The sequence below is a fragment of the Suricata suricatta genome, chromosome 4 (genome assembly GCF_006229205.1).
Source record: "Suricata suricatta isolate VVHF042 chromosome 4, meerkat_22Aug2017_6uvM2_HiC, whole genome shotgun sequence".
In the NCBI taxonomy this organism is placed as follows: Eukaryota; Metazoa; Chordata; class Mammalia; order Carnivora; family Herpestidae; genus Suricata; species Suricata suricatta.
In genome coordinates this window covers 59204470-59222083 of record NC_043703.1, presented here as the reverse complement: position 1 = coordinate 59222083, position 17614 = coordinate 59204470, and the positions used below count along the sequence as shown (strand labels likewise).

General features: G+C 50.4%; 1 protein-coding gene across 1 annotated transcript in view; it reads left to right on the top strand.

The window, feature by feature from the left end:
* The first annotated feature begins 11948 nt into the window (after nt 1-11948).
* C4H13orf42 (chromosome 4 C13orf42 homolog) overlaps nt 11949-17614 on the top strand; it is a 21217-nt gene continuing 15551 nt past the window's right edge. The window contains exon 1 of the mRNA XM_029938342.1: nt 11949-12365. Coding sequence (XP_029794202.1) covers nt 11949-12365 — 417 coding nt within the window. The remainder of the gene's footprint in view (nt 12366-17614) is intronic.

The window sequence follows — 17614 nt, the reverse complement described above, 5'->3', positions numbered from 1 at the left end:
CACTGTTTATCAACATAAAAAAATTGCATAATGCGTTTAATTTCCACATGCACTCTCTTTCGTTTTTAGGATAACCAAAAACTGCACATGTATGTGGCTGTACTATACCCACAAACACACACACACACAGGCAGACACACACACATACAGACACACACACACAGACAGACACACACACACAGACAGAGAGACACACACACACAGGCAGACACATACATACAGATAGACACACAGACACATACACACACACACACATACAGGTACACACACATACAGAGAGACACACACATGAAGACACATAAACACACACACACATACAGGTAGCCAGACACACAAAAACAGACATACATGTAGACACACACACACACACACACACACACACACACACACACACAGACACATACTCACACACACACCTCTCCTCTCTTATGGGGCCAGGTGCCTGACTCTTGCAGCTCTCGCCCTCCTCCCTTCCCTTCCCCTCCCCACTGCTGTGTCCCTGGAGGAGCCGAGGCAGCCAGAACTGACAGGGACCTCGGCCACACAGTCTCTCTCACCACAGCCTTCCCACCACCTAGCACACGGGGTGCCTGGTGCGTGTTTTCTGGCTGAACGAATGACGACACGAGTGCATTCCCAGCACTTCTGGCTCATGCTTGGCCTCTGGGGGCCTGGCCTTGGCCAGGTCAGCCCCCTGGCATCAGTGTCCATGCCCCAGGGCTGGTGAAGAGGTCTGTCTCTGGGTGCCCTCGTCCCCTGGCTGGTGCTCTTTCCCAGTGGGCATCAACTCTGGAACGCCTATGGATCATTTGGGGAGCTTCTCTGAACACTGAGGCTGAGGCCCGGGAACCACCTCACCACCACCATCAGGTGCTTCTGTGGCCCGTGGTCTTTCTGGGAGGTGACCTTTTACAGTGTCCCTTCTTTTCACAGCTGCCAGAAAGAAAACAGACCGAACTCTTCACTCCCAGCACGGAACAGCTCAGAATCCGACTCAATGCCTGTGTATTGAGGGCCCAGTTCTGGGTTGGCGAACCCTCACCCGGAGAATGAGGGGCAGCCAGGGTTTGCTGGAGGACAAGGCCCACTCGTGTTTTAGATCCAAATCCCTCTGGGTTTCCCCTTGCCCCTTCTTTCCCAGTGGGTTGGATATTCTCTGTGTCTTCCCATCACAGAGTGACATAAGTCACCCCAGCGTGATTTTGAGGGCCACAGGGGAAAAGAGAAGTGCCCAGCAAGGAAGAGAAGCCCAGCAAGGAGAGCAGGTTGAGGGGGGGTTACCCCCGCAGGCCAGCTGGGCCAAGGGGGGCTGGGAGACAGCGGAGGGCCCGCTGAGGAGAGGTGGGACGTTTGCAAGTGGACGCTGCCCCTCCAGCTCCTGGCCCTGTGATGCTGGTCCAGCTTCTAGTAACACACTTCCCCTCAGCCCCCAGCCAAGAGCACAATGGGTCCTGCTGGTGCCAGGACGGTGTCCCCTAGCCTCGTGCCTGTCTCCTTGACTCCTCCATCACCCGGAGAGCAAGCCCCTGCGTTCAAGTCCCCCTGCTTGGACAGACACGTAGCTCCTAGTTAGGGGTAGGATCCGGGCCCACACAGAGTAAAGTACTGTGGCCTGGAAGGGGGAGTACACCGGACTGACCAGGCTCGAGGGAGGTGCGGGCAGACCCTCCTAGGGCCCTGCCAAGCACAGGGGCAGGCAAGAGTCTGGGAAGGAGGAGGTCTTGGGGGTTGGCACCCGAAGAGGAGGAGGCTGAGGCTGCTGAGGGAAGATGGGACGGGTCTCGGGCCTCCTCTCCAGGCCCTCGGCTGCCCTACCCCAACCACTTCCGGCCCACGTGGTCCCGAAGCCGAGCGGCCCCTTGCAGGGTAGCTTCTGTCCCCACACCTCTTCCCTCGGAGGCCCTGCTGCCCAGGGGGGGCAGAGGGCCGCGTGGGGCGCACTGTGACTGTCTGAAACAGGAGGTAGGAGGGGCTAACCTCACATTCATCCTTCCTCGCTCGGTGGCCCAAAGGCACCCGTTTTCTTGCGTTCTGCTGTGGAGTAGTGGCCGGCGTGGGACACGTGGCCAATGTCTGCTTCCCACCCACCTGTTCCCCGTCTCTGCCCTGGCTCTTACTGTCCTGGGGGGCGGGCGAGAGGGAAGGCCCGGTGACTTCCGGTGGGAGGCAGGAAACACAGGTGGAGGCAGATCGTGGCGGCTTCGAACTCCTCTCTACTTCACCGCTACTGCCAGGATTGAATGAGTCGATAAATTGCCCAGACTGATGCCTGGAACTTGGTAGAATTCACAGCTATCGGTTGGTATTCCGTCACGATGCGTCTACAATTTCCCCGCAGCCCCTTTCCTTCCCTCCCCAGCCCCCAATCCTTTAAAATTCCTCACACACCTGGCACTTGACCCCTACTGAATTCCTCATTTGTCACAGCAGTCAGGTCTGGTCTTGGTCTTTGTCCGTCAAAAAAAAAAAAAGGAAAAAAGTAGCAACGGCCAACTCTGATCCTGTGTCAGAACCTCTTTGGCAATCCAATCCTGTCCTCTGTGGTCATTTGTCCTCCTGGCGGTCTGTTCCCTAGGAGGCCACTTCCCAGGCCAGGAAAGAGAAGTCAATACTCTCACATACCCTATTTTGGACCCTGTGAAGAGCTCGCTTTTTTTTGCACAATACCTTCTATTTGCAAATCTGTTGCTGTTTGCAAATAAAGCATCCCAAAACCCTGGGATGTATGTGGGCAATTTAACAAACGGATCAGAAGCTAATGCTTTTTAAATTTGCAGCTCAATTCCAGAATGTCTTAACTGCAAGGAAATAATTTGAATATTCTCCCCTACAGCCCCTCTCATCATCAGATCACTAAAATAGAATTTGCCTTGATGCAGTTCCTCTATTTATTTATATATTACTATTAACAAAGAAGATGTTTAGCAGCCAACTAAATGGAGTCAACAAAATTAGAGTGAAATGCTTATTTTGTTTAAGCATTAAGACAAATGCATTTCATTGGCACCGGTCTTCATGTAAAAGTACTGGTTACAAATAATCCCTTATTAAAAGAACAATTAGAAATGCCTGGGTGATTCAGTCGGTTAAATGTTTGACTTCGGCTCAGGTCATGACCTCATGGTCTGTGAGTCTGAGCTCCTTGTCGGGCTCTGTGCTGACAGATCAGAGCCTGGAACCTGCCTCAGATTCTGTGTCTCCCTCTTTCTCTGCCCCTCCCCTGCTTGCACTTTCTCTCTCAAAAATAAATAAACATTAAAAAATTTTTTTAAATAAAAACAGTGAAAACAAGAAGCACATTTCTGGTATGTGGCTGTTACTCAGTAGTAACTAGACTCTTTCTGCAACTTCCAAGCCGTGACTATACACGTTTTGCTCCATCCATGCATACACATACTCGCGCAGGCGCACACGTGAAATTTGGGCACAGGAATCTGGACAGGTGTCAGTCATCCCAGTTCCCGCTCACCTTTAGTACAGAGGCGTGGATCGTTCTTGCTTTGCTCTGCGCAGACCAGAGCTGGGCTATTTGTGTGAGGGTGCTGTCCTCTGGTGGAAGTTAGAAGACTTGCATGTTTAGCCAGATGAGAGAAATTGCAGTCACCACCGTAAGAGCCAGTTAGCTAATCACCTTGTGGTTGTATTTATTTAATGACTGACAGGAAAGGAAAGTCCAAGGAGACAGAGACGGAGGAGCAGCCACAGAACCCCCCGGCCCCTCCCCCCCCGCCAAGAGCCTGGGGCAGTGATGAGAGCAGAGTGACCTCCAGAAAATATTGTTGCTAAGCCTGGGGGTGGGGAGTGGGCACCTGGGTGGCTCGGTCAGTTAAGCCTTCAACTTCAGCCCAGGTCATGATCTCATGGTTCCGGGGTTCAAGCCCCGCATCAGGCTCTGTGCTGACAGCTCGGATCCTGGAGCCTGCTTCGAATTCTGTGTCTCCCTCTCTCTCTGCCTCTCCCCCGCTTGCACTTTCTCAAATTAATAACATTAAAAAGCAAATAAATGAATGAATAAATAAAAAGCTAAGCCTGGGGGCTGTAGATACTGATTCAGAGATGGGGGTGGGCTTTGATGCCAGCAACCCAGGCGACCTAATCCTGCACAAGCAGTGAGAATTCTGCTGCATTTTTTTGAAATTTGTCAATACTCACTTCCAGTAGTTGCTTAATCCACCCACCACTGTTGCAGAGGTGTGAGGCTTTTCTCCATCAGCTCTTCGAGCTATGGTATAGAAATAGTCAGCCATTTTCCACTCGGAAGGAGTGAAAGGGTTTAGAGAGAAAATATGCATTCTTGAACATTGCGATCTATGCCCCAGAAACTGCAATTCAACCAGGCATCAATATGCAGGGTACAGGAGCAGTTTCCCTCAGATTCCAAGAAGAGCGAAATAACACGCTTTGCCGGAAGGGGCAAGCCAGGGCGCTGAGACGTTAGTCAGAAGATAATGCAATTATAGGTCAGGACGAACAGGTCTCTGGCATGTCTGCCAATCTTCTTGCAAACCTTGGAAGATTTACTGCTTCTAACTACGCCTGTGCCTAACTTACTTGTCCCAAGTAAGAGTGGCACCTCTGTCCAGGGGGGAGGCTGTCACTGCGTGGAGAGACGAGGCAGGCTGCTGGCAGGTCCGATGACGGAGTCTGAAACCATTCTTCAGGCCCCCTTTCCAGCTCAGACTGGAGGAGAGAAAGAATAGCAAATCTCACACAGGGAGTTTTCCACCAGAGTCAACATAACATGTTTCTTTGGAGTATGACCAAGCAAAAAGAAAATTTTCTCATTTAACTCTTGCGAAAAGTAAAGGATGACTCTGCATGTTATGGGAATGGAGGTTTAATGTAGGAATTAGGGCTTCCTTGAAGTGAGAAGAGCAGAGGGGGCGAAAGCAGCTGAAAGGTCATGGAAACAGCTGGAAGAACAGCCTCGAACACCGAGGTGGGTGCTTCTCCAAAGTGTGGTGAGAAACTGCTACTGTTCTCAAGAATCCCTGGGAAATCTCCTGCCAAGTCTGGTGCTGGCCAGGAAGCCCAAGAACCTTGTGCCCGGTCTGAGCCCTGTGACCTCCTGAGGGTAATCTCGTCTCTTCATTTCCACCTTCCAAAGCTCACGCAAGCTTCTCTTATTGAAAAATTAAGCGGGATTGTGGGAAAGGAAGGTCCGCTAAGAAGTGGACGGCAGCACAGCAAAGTTGACCACTGACCGCCCAACACGAGCCAGAGCCCCCATGTTCTTGTATTGACTTCCTCATTATGTGAGACAAGTTATTCATCAATTCAACAAATCTTCAGTACTTTCTGAGTGTCAGGCCCCGGGCTAGGTGATGGAGGTGGAGTGACTCTGTGGAATTGATTCCTGCCCTGCGCAACCCACGTTGTGCTGAAAGGGAGGACCGAAGGTACGCACAAAGTGTGATAGTGTGCGGAAAATATTAGGGCTGCTCACAAATGGCCCAGCTGTTGCCCAGGCACGTCCAGGACTGCCTTTCCCCACCTGCTTGGAAGCTGGGAGAGAGCATGTGACTTGCTTCGGTCAATGAAGTGTGGGCAGAAGTGAATGTGTAACTCACACTGGAGGACTTAGGAATGGCACACCTTCCACCTGCATCATAAACTCCTCTGGAGAGAGTTCTATCAGCCTGAGGCTCTGAGAAGCTAAGAACAGAGCCTCCGGCTGACTTCCAAGGACATGGAACGTGACAGAGAGGGAAGTCCGTGTAACAAGCCAAGAAGAGTTTGGGGGGTTATTTGTTAGCACAGCAAAACTTGCTCATACTACTGACACATAACACACGAGTGAGGGTGGCTGCGGTAGAAGGAGGGATGGTTGCCTCTGGATCAATACACTGATTGATCATTGGCCAATGTGGCTTTGATTTGGCTCACTCTCTGGAGAAGACCAAGGAGAGCCGATTAATGAAGGAGGTAGAGCAATGAAAAACACAGGCTCAGAACCGCCCTCCCCTCTCCCGCGGTCCACAGCCGCATGGTCCCCTCCTGCTGCTGTGACTTTAGATGACAGTGAACTGATCCATACAAGATTGGTGAGGATCAGCTGAGAAAGAGAGTTCTTCAAAAGATTATTTTAAAGTGATGCAGAGGAACAAGAGCAGAAGTGTAAAAATGAAGTGATCAGAATAGAGACCCACAGGGTCCCAAGGGTGTATGTTCAAGCAAGATCCATCACAGTTTATTTGGGGAGCTTAGTGTATCAGTAAAACCTATTTATAGTGGGTGCGAATTAACTAACGCACAAAACTGCAGAACCAGCACTTTATAACAAGATGATAGGAGTTAAACCTTTTTTAAAAGTTTATAAGTGATTTCATTTTCTGATCCTATATTACGTGTATACATAAATATATAAAAATGAGAACTGTTCCTTTTTTTAAAGTTTACTTTGAGAGAGAGAGAGAGAGGGTGCACATGCAGGGGAGGGGCAGAGAGAGAAAGAGAGGGAGAGAATCCCAAATAGGCTCTGCACGCTCAGCACAGAGCCTGACGTGGGGCTCGATCTCATGAACCGTGAGATCATGACCTGAACTGAAATCGAGAGTCAGATGCTTAGCCAATAGAGCCACCCAGGTGCCATGAGGCCTATTTCTATAGAGACTTATGACACTTGATTTTGGATGATGTAAATTATTTTGCCATTAACCTTAGCTGAGTGTGCATAGAAAGATAAACTGATTGGGGCATACAATACACCTCAAGTCAAGCACAAATAACTTACGGATGATTCTTAAAAAGGAAGTTACGAGATTGTCCTTCAAAGGGCTGCCCTCCAGTGAGGCCCTCACCCCTTCCTGGCTGGTCAGCCCAGCTCTCTAACAGACTGTGGCAGGTGACTTGCCTTGGTGGCCCCAGTGGGCCTGTCTTCTGGTACTCACAACCTCGGGTAGTCCCTGCCCTTCATCCGAGCTGGTCCTGGGATCTGGCTTCATCCCAGAAGGCGGCGGAAGAACACAGAGCGCATGCGCAGCTTAGGCCTTCGGTCTGAGGATTCTACCTTTGCCTGTTGTTGGAGGCCCTGAGCAGCCAGGTAAGAATTCTGGCTACCTTGCTAGAGCCCATGTGAAGAAGAGAGGCCCCGCTGTCCCAGGCCCCCAGCTGAGCTCAGCCCAGGCCTATCCGCGGGCTGAATGCAGGCACAGGGGTGCCACTGACATCCCCACCAAAGCCCCACTAAATTACAGAACTGTGAGCAAATAAAATGATTGTTGTTTCAAGCCACGGAGTTTTCGGTTGGTTTGTACATAGTAATAGATCAACGAAGCACTAACATTTCTTAAATCCTACGGAGCTTCTACTTAAGGTTTCTGCATGGAATTTTCTCACAATCCCATTTGCCACACCATCTCCTGCTCTAGGTTCTTAACCAGTCAGGCTTGACGTATACAGTTATAGGGGTTGTGCACTGCACCAGGGTACCCAACCAAGGGAGCCAATGGGGACTGCTTGCCTGGCCTTCAGGTTAAGAGGGAACTTTTTCTAAATTGCATGAATATGTCTTAAGGACCCCAGAGCTCTGACAATTGTATTCAGCTAAATCAAATTCAAAGTTGTCGATCTGGCCTCCAAGCCTCCCTTCACTGCCTAATGCCACCTTTGCTCTCCCGTCTAACTTTCCGTCTCACTCCGTGTCTCCAATCTTGGCCCAGCCGAGTTAGCCTGCTCCCATCCTGCCTTCCAATTGGCAGCAGTACCCAAACTGGGGGTGGGCCTTCTAGGGGTGTCAACAAGGGCAGCCACCGGCACTCTGCATCAAGTCAGGACAGTTTGAGTCTTGTGAACCCCAGAGGACCAGATATTTGCTTCCAGGCACATTTTAAGAGATTTCCAGGCCTGTTAAAGCACAAAGGCACAATGCACGGTGAAGCCATCCATTCTTCCATTTTCAGGCTCCACATGCAGAGCGCCAAGCACCAGGGCACCCAAGTTCCTCTGCTTCCAGGGAAGGGAAAATTCTTTTCCTTTCAATTCATAGCACAACCCAAAGGCAAAATGTTCCAATACGCCATGCAAGTGGACCAACGTGACACGAGATACGCATTGTCAAACTTTGTAATCTTACCCTTCATTAAATATTCAGCATGGACGATTTGATCTCTTCCTTTTCTCAGCTCCCCCCTCTTCCTCTGCATTCCCTCCTTCATTCCTCCTCTCTATTTACCTACCTTCTGGGAAGTGCTGACTCAGGGTCTCTCTCAAGTCAGGGACCCAGCCAAGGGGGTGTCTAGGCATGGGATGTGTGGACAGACCATCTGCTTTGACTCAGGACTCAGGACTCTTTATAGGAAGTGCGGATGCAGCCTGGTGTGAGTGGTGAAGCAGCTCCCTTTGGACGCGTGTCCCCCGCCAGGACCACCCAGGTTACAGCACAGTAATGGCCAACATACTTAACTAGGAAGTGGTCAGGTGCTCACCTGGCTTTGTGCTGGAAGGGACACACGCTCGGCCACATGACCTTGAAACAGTGGGCTGCTCAGGACAGTTAGCATCCCTGGGGAAACACCACTGTCCAGGGCAGTGGGCTCAACTACCGATTTCCGTGCCGATCTTTCCCAGAGCTGGCCTCAGCCTGTGATAGCTACAAATACTGGAGGTTGAGAGGTCTGGAGGCAGAATATTTGCCTGCAACAATAGTCTGGCAACCACAAAACTGTACTAGTAGCAATAATATCTTAATATTATTGTAAAAGTTATTGACACTTTTGACTGAGCAACTGTGACATGTTAAGCAGTTCCTCTCTATTGCCTTATTTAATCATTATAACAACTCTGTGAAATAGGTAATATTCACATTTGCAGATGGGAAGACCAAAACTCAGAGTTTAAATAGCTTTCCTAGGCTGGGAGGTGGCAGACCTGTGACCCAGACCTGATTCGAGGGAGGCTCATGCTGACATTCTCTCCAGCCACCTGCCCTGTCCCCTGGGCTGCGAGCATGGCGGCTGCTCTGGCACCACGAACTAGGCTAGTGTGAAGCTCCAACTCCCTCCACCCTACCTCCCACCCATGGCCACCATCGCCTGGCATTGGCATTGATGTGGAATGAACCCGCTGGGTCCTCTGCACCACTCTGCTGCTGCCTTGGGAGTTTGAGAAATTCTGGAATAACGCAAGGTTTGATACATTGAGTCACCTTATGCCCATTCTCTGGGGCTCTAGTCAAGCCTCAAGTCTCTTGATACCTACACAAAGACCAGGTGTGCTCTGTGCTGAGTGAGGGACTCAGCTCCAGGACCAGCTGGCTCCTTCCTGTGCATGGCAGGGCTGGTGTGAGGGGCTGGGCTGAGGGCTAGGACGCAGGCCGAAGGGCTTTCCCCTCTTCCGTGCTTGCCCAGCATTCTCCAGGATGCAAGGGAAGGGTCAAATCTGGGGTGCCTGATTGGGATTTGATGGGCATTTGTAGTGTCCTGGAAATATACTTTTTAAGACCACAGGTGATTTTACACCCATTTCTTCTGGTGAGGCCATGAGAAAACCTAAATGAGGTATAAAGGCAGTTGCTACTTAAGATGAACTTTCTTGAACAGAGACAGTATGTTTGTAGGGAGAAAGTATTCTCTCCCTTCAACTCCCTGAGCAGGAGCCCCGGAGAGAGGGGTGGCTCTGGCTGCTTTGATAAGGAGGTGAGAGTCAGCTAGCTGGGCAGAACCTACTGCCAATGTCCTGTTCTTTTGTATTCATGAAATGCTTTGCTAGTGATGTCACTAGAATTGTCTTATTAATTTGTTTCATAAGGTCAGTCCTCAGAAGAATCTAGGAAGTAGGAGCAGAGAGAAGAAAAATATACAGGAAGATAGTTTCATTCTCTTTGTGCTCAAGAGGTTAGGTTCTTGGGATGTTCTGGATATGATATAGATTAGAATTCATTTAAAAATTATGTTTTAACATTTATTTTTGAGAGACAGAGACACAACATGAGCAGATGAGGGACAGAGAGAGAGAGAGAGAGAGAGCGAGAGAGAGAGAGAGAGAGAGAGATGCAGAATGTGAAGCAGGCTCCAGGCTCTTAGCTGTAGCACAGAGTCTGATGTGAGGCTCGAACACACGAACCTCAAGATCATGACCTGAGTCAAAGTTGAATGCTTAACTGACTGAGCGACCCAGGTGCCCCTAGACTTCATTTTTTACCTATTTAAGCTTTTTCTAAGTCTATGTAGAACTAGTGTCATCATAACCCCACTTATGGTGAGTGGCTGAGAAAAGTCACAGTCCCTGAAGTTCTGTCAGTTCTTGTCAATCCTGAGTGCTCTGATATCATGCTTGTGTGGAGCCAGAGATATGGGCAGGACAGAGACCCCCCTCTGCCCCCAGAGACCTCAGAGCGTGTGATGTCACAAGTCCATGGCACTGAGGGGGCAGTGGGGCTTGAGAAAGGAAGGTTGGATCTGAGGATAAGTTTCTCACTCTCTAATTTAGACCTTTCCCAACGGCTCCAGGTTCACCTTCTTCATCTGTGAATTGAGGACCAGTAATGACAACGGGAAGGACGCTTCTCTCCTAAGGAAGCCATAATGGTTCAGTAAATTACTGTGTGTGGACACACAGGATTAGCCCTGATGCGCTCTGCTGATGTGCAACGTTAAGGGCCCCTGCGCATCCCTGTCACCTCAGCATGGTGCCCAGAAGGCCACGCACAGATGTGCTCAGTGTGAATATACATACAATGCTCTTTGCTAGTCACATTTCAGAGACATTAGTTATTGCTCTGAAGCTTGATATAAACATTAATTTATTTTGGTATCACAGACCTCTCTGATTGTCTGACAAAAACCACTGACGCTTTCTCTCCTCCTCTCTCAAACAAACAAAATAAAAACCCAGCAAAAATAAACCATGCTGCTACACACATCCAGGAACACTTTCTGTACAGTGTCTTCCACTAACACACCCAGGCTTTAGCGAATACCTGTGTTAGAGATTCAGAGGCTTCAGCCCTCTGAGTGGGGTCAGGAGAGACACAGACTGTGTAGAGAAATGAATGTAATAATGATGTTTGCCGTTTGCCTGAGAAAGATCCTCGCGGGGACATCCCAGAGAGTCTAATGGATTCACATGATGCTCTTAGAAAAATAGCTTGTGTCTGATTATAACTAGTCTATTTAAATGAAAATGTGTTCAAGCTAAAGAACAGGACTGCCCTATATACAGGGCCACCCTCTGCTCACTGAGGCTTTTGTGCACAAAGTTGTGGTCCAGATATCTGAACCCTCCTGTCTCCACAATGGGCTGCTATCCGGTAACCGTGGCGAGGTCTCCTTACGGGAGGGCCAGGCACCTCTGGGCGCTTGCGCGCCTGCTTAGGGCCCAGCTTATCGAAGATCTGAGAGCCTCCTGCCAACGGCCCGGGCCGTGTCTACCCTGGCCTCTCTCGGGGGACTGGATTTTACCTCAAGCAACACACGACTTTTGGCTTCCAGGTGCTTCTGCAAAGTAGGATTTCATTTTGGACAAGAGGCGTTGGGGACCAGAGCCAGCTCAGCCAAGGTGGAAAGGTAAAAGTCCACACCCAGATCAAATCTAATGGAGTGAGACCACGTCCAGAAATGGAAAATGAACAGGAAAGAAAATAGCTGAGCAGGAAAGGCTTTGCAGCACTCTCCACGTGCAACTAGAGCCTTCGATGGAAGAACACGGAAGGCATCGGCAACCGGTGGTGCCCGAGGGCAGCCTGGGCCCTTGTTCTTAAGCCCCCAGGGCACGACCTCATATTTCCCGGTGGTTGATGGCATCTTGGTTGTTGTATGTAAATGTCCCCCCCATGAGAGAAGCCCGGGCTGCTTGCCGGGCGGAGCCCGCACTCCCTGCGGTTCCAGAGACCCGGGGCCTCCGGGAAGGCAGATGGTGGGAGGCCCGCGTGTTGGCGCCGCTGCCCCCAGCTAGATCAAGTGGCACGGCGCAGGCAGCTGGAAGGCACCCACACAGGGAAATCGAGCACTATGCTCAGAAAGCTGCACTCCCTCTTTAACTCTGGCCAGCACAAGAAGGCGGAGGTGGCCGAGAGTTCCTGCTACGACAGAGCCAGCCCAGCCGTGCGGCTGATCCGCAGCAGCTCCATGTACGTGGTCGGGGACCACGGGGAGAAATTCAGCGAGTCCTTAAAGAAGTACAAAAGCACCAGCAGCATGGACACCAGCGTGTACCACCTGCAGCAGGAAGGCGACCGTGCGTGGACGTACTCTCGCACCCAGGACTGTTTGCAGTACTTACAGGAGCTGCTGGCCTTGCGGAAGAAGTATCTCAGCAGCCTCCAGGACCTGAAGCCCTACCGCGCCCAGGGCGTCCCCTCTACCTCCTCCAAATCTTCCAAGAGGGCAGAAAAGGCCCCTGGCCAGTCCACTTCCAAAGAAATAAAGGTAAGTGCTGCTGAGATGTACAGTTTAGATGAGAATTCTTCCAAGAGCCTCGGATGCCCATTGAACTTGGCTCACCCCACTCTTTTCCCGCCTGTGCACAGCGTAATTAGTCTGCACGTTCTGGGTAATGGCTCAGTCATCCTTAGAGACTCTGGGCTGCCACCTCCTAGTCCTGGAGAAGGGCAGCCTGTCCCAAGTTGATTGTTTTCCAGGAGGAGGCGATGGGGTGGAGCAGGTAGCAGTGTGGACAGGGCAGCCTAGGGGGCAGGGCTTGGGCCTTGGCGTCAGGTGGTCCTGCACTGGCATTGTACCTCTGTCATTTACCGCCCAATTTATGGATGAGAGAGAGCTTGCGTGGCACCTAAAAACCCCAGTGAAAAGTGAAATCCTCATGAGCCCTAGATGTTTTCACCTATCTAGGTGTTTGGCTGCAGGGGAGCCAAGCAATTGGAGGGTTTGCTCCATCTATACCTTGGGCCCCTGGTATGCTGGGAATTCAGGCACAGCCTGGAGAGTGCCTGTGACTTCCAGGAGATTGCATGATCTTGCTGGGGCCTGGAGGCCTCAGGCCCAGACACACCCTGCGAGCAATGACTGCAGGAAGTAACTGGCAGTGATCTTGTTGTTTATACTTATCATGGTGTTGGTACACATCCTGTTTACATCTGATAGTACCGGAAGGTCAGGCGGGAGAAACCCCCGTCATAGAAGCGCAAGCTGAGACCCTGTGCCCTGTTCTGACAGGACCTCCAATTCATTAGGTGACTCCTTCCTCAAACTTTTTTTTTCCCAATGCCTGAGGTTTCAGTTTGTTTTAAATTCCCATCAATCTTTTCCCTGATGACTGGACTCTTATGTTCTCTGAGCAGACCTACATGTCTTTCCCACATCCTGTTTCCCGACAGTATGTCCTATGGGCTGAGCAAGGCTCATTAACATTGAATGACCGATTGGTCACCTCCAGATCTCCAGGGCTTGGCCTCACCCAACTGGTTTCAACTGTCTGGATTTTATCCCAGGTTGGGGCAGTTGAAATAATCACTTCAACTCCCAAAGTATGTCAGGGTCCCAGTACCTACCTTTGGGTTCCAGGACTGACCCTGTGGCCAGCCAGCTGTAGATTTGTGAGCCTGACACCTGTCCTACAGGGTCACCTCCCATGACAGAAAGGGCTGCAGTGGGCTCTGGACTCCCTTCCAGCTTGAATATCCTGGGGCTCTAGGTCCTGGCTAGTTTCCCTCCAGGCACCACATTTTCCTGAAACGATGGCATTCTCTCTTCATAAAGTTTTCTTCCCTTTGTCCATGTGCTCCACTTACAGTTCAGCTGTCTGAAGATATAAGAAGGGCTTAGGGGCAGAGTAACCAGTTCTGGCTGAAAGGGAATGGCCATCAAGGAATGACACAAAGTGTGGATTTCCTCAGGAGGTGCCCCTTGCCATGGTGTAACCAGAAAAATGGTTTTAAAATGGTTTTGAAAGCAGTCAGCTAAAACTGAATTTTAGTTCTAAATTTACCGGCTGTGTGCCTTTGTCAAGTTCAGTGGGCCCCTCTGGGCCTCTGTTTCTGTAGCATACAAATGGAAATAAGAGTATACCTTGTGAGGAAAAAGCAAGACCCTGTCTGTGATGGGACCTGGCACATCCTAGGTCGTTTACCGACTCTGCCAGGGAAGGTGCAGGAGGTTTGTATGCACCTGAAGACCAGTGGTCTCATTCCTGGCCCCTCAAGAAAGAGCTGTATGCTGGGTGTGCTGGAGAAATAATGGGTGCCGTCTCTGTGGCTAGCAAGGTGGCCTGTGGCTGCCTGGCTCTGTGTGTGGCAGGGGGACCAGAGAGCTCCTTTCTTCTGGAGTGCCATCACCTTCCTGCACTGGGAGGAAATGCCTGCTGATGCTCACATTTAGGGCAAACACCGTTCATTTCCCTGATCCCCTGCTATGTGCTGACTTGTGTCTCCCCAAAATCGTATGTTGAAGTCCTACCCTGCCCCCAGTACCTCAGAAGGCAACCTCATTTTGAAACAGGCTGATTACAGATGTAATTAGTTAGATTGATTGCAAGTATTAGGGTGGGTCCCTAATCTGATACCACTGGGGTCCCTATAAGAAGGGGAAATTGGGACACATGCACACAGAGATCACCAGGTGAGGTCTGGAGTTGGCTGCCACAGGCCGAGGGCCCCCCAGAAGCTGGGTGGGACCTGGAAGTGGTTTCAAAAAGAACATGGCACTGACAAGATCTTGGTCTCAGACTTCTGGCCTCCTGACTGAGACACAGCAAGTTTCTGTCGCTCTAAGCGGCCCAGTTAGTGGTATTTGTTCTGATGGCCCTGGGAAGTGAGGACCGCCCTCCACAGAAGTAGCCTTTTCTCCTATATTAGTGTACACACATCTCTGTTCTAGCATGTATCGAACCCTACAGTGGCTTGTTAGCATGTGTGTCTCCTCTGGAGGGTGGCAGAGACTGGTGTGCTTGATGAAGCTGAAACAGTGTCTTAGCCGTTCTGTTTACAGAGCACAGCAGGAAATACTGCTTGGCCGCTGATGGATGCTTTATCCACTGTAAAGTCTGGTCTTCGTGCACAGATCCTGGCAGAGCTGGCCCTCACGTGGGGAGTGAGCAGTGTTCTCTAGGCACCACAGCACCATGCAGAGACCTTCTCTCCCTCCTCACAGATACCAGCCCCCCTGCCTTGGCCACAGACCTTAAGTTCCCCTGTCTTTCTTTTCTGGAAAGATAATGGCTTTTAGGTGGTTTCATTTAAAACCCTCAGTAAGTAATATATTTTAGGTACTGACCCAGTTGACTCAACACGACCAAAACAAAAATTTCATGAAATACACGTATTCCTGTTCTCGTCGGTCTTCTGATGTTTTTTTCAAAATATTCCTTACTATTCTTGTTTGTTTTTAATGTTGGTCATGACACACATGCAGTTTATTTCACAAGCTACCACAGGGTCAAGACCCACAGTTTCTCACACCCCAAGGAAGGCGTTCCAGCAGGGCCTGTTGAAATGTGAACAATGTCTGAGGCATGACGCACCAGGGTGCCAACTGGCCAGTCGTCCCAGGCCATGGAGATAAGAGAGACTGGATGTACCCAGGTGGATAGATGGGAGGAAGAGGTGAACACAGGCCAGAAGTGAGGTGAGCCTGGGGGGGGTGCGGGCAGCCCCTCCTGGGCCCCTGCGTGGGAGAGGATATGGCTAGGCTCTGTGACAATCTGTTCCTCCCTTATAATAGATCATTACAAAAATGAACAAAACATACATTTTGCACCATTTTGAAATTAAAACAAAAACCCTACACCTGAGGACTTTTGTTGTCAGCATTCGGTATGAACTATAGTTTGAGACTGTAGTTAGAATTTCTGACCCAGGGGCGCCTGGGTGGCTGAATCTAAGCGTCCAACTTCAGCTCAGGTCATGATCTCAAGGTTTGTGAGTTTGAGCTCCATATCGGGCTCTGTGCTGACAGCTCAGAGCCTGGATCCTGCTTTGGATTCTGTGTCTCCCTCTCTCTGCCCTCCCCCACTCATGCTCTGTCTGTCTCTCTCAAAAATAAATAAAACATTAAAAAAAATTCCAAGGCAGTGCAGACTTCATGTGGCAGAAGGAGAGCCTGTTTGAAATGGGTCCTGTCCTGGAACATAGTTTCTGAACCAATAAGGCAAAGCCAGTCAACCCCTGCCCTGGGCACCTCGGGTGTTCCTGTCAGTGAAGAGGAGTGTTGCCAGTCTCCTCCGCGCACCGCCCCTCCCCCATCACCGCCGCTCCTCTGCCACAGCCCAGGCACAATCAGGCACAATCAGCAATTATTCCTGACTTCTAATCATCCTCTAAACCCAACATGTTGAGTTTTAGCCCATTCTACAGATGAGAAAGTGGGCTCAGAGACGGTAAGCAATTTATGTGAGGTTGTGCACCTGATAAAGAGAGAGTCAGGATTTGAACCCAGTGTGTGTGTCAGAGCTCACACTCTGGTCAGTGTAGCCACAGCACCTCTCAGTCAGAAAACGAATTTTGAGCTTATATAATATATATCGATGAAGGAGTGTGCACCTCAGGATGAGGTAAGCAGGCTTCTTTATCCTGCACACCTGGGTCAAGGAGAGTCTTCAGAGAGGAACCTGCCTCCTACTCGGCCTGGGTTTGGTACCAGGGTGAAGCTCTCTCATGGGGGCTGAACAGCTTAGGACTCCCTCGTCCAGGAGAAGCCTAGGTCAGAAGTGTGCCCAGAAGGCTCGCATCAAGTTCTCCCCTCTCCACAATCCAGGAGTCAAATTTCCTTCCATCTCCCTTCACCTTCCCTTCACATAGTGACTTCCGAGTCCCTTTTTACTCTTGGTCTCTGAAGCGTTGAAATCCTGAGTTTGTAGTGCCTACTCTTGTAGGGGGAAGAAGGCTGGCAAACAGCGTGAGCACAGCTACAGCGGGAACTTCCTGATGGCACGTATTGTGTCCTCACATCATCTCAACAGAAATCGCTTTTCATTCTCCCTAACTCATTCTAAGTATCTTAGGTGAGCCACATACCAGCAGAAAGAGTAGCAGCAGGAACTGAAAAGTTGGGGGGTACTGAAACATCAACAGAAAACCAGGAACACGCAAGAGACGACGCAGATCATACAGCCAACTCAGCGGCTACAGGTGAGCCTTAGGTCTGGCTCTGCACCCCTTGGACGCTACAATAAAGAGAGAGCTGGACTCACTGAAAACTTCTGAGAGGAACCATCGAACCCTCTGGTTAGTGGAAAGGGGAGTTTTCCCAGCTGTAAGCCCCCAGTTGCTCATATGGACCTGATGAGAGAACCACGTGTGATGTGGTTTGTAATGCCCTCACTGATATTTATGTAACAACTCCCTTCCTTCTTTCCTCCCTCCCTTCCTTTCCTCCGTCCTGCCTGCCTGTCTTCCTTCCTTCTCCATTCTTCCATTCTCCATCAATACATATTGTTGTCAGGAACAGGGTGCGTGCCAGGAACTGTTGTAAACACAGGTGAGCAAGTCACTCTTGGGGGAGAGCTAAGGCAACAGACCAGTACCACGTCTGTCACCCACTGTGACAGCCCTGCACCGCATCTTAGCGAGGGTCCAGGGAGTGGCACCTGGGCACATAAGCTCTGCCTGTCCCATTTGGACCTAGCAGAGAATTCAGATGCCACAGGCATGGATGAACCCCACGCCCTCCCAAAGATCTCTGTCAAGATCCTCTGAAGACATGGTGCACTCACAAGAGAAAAAAGG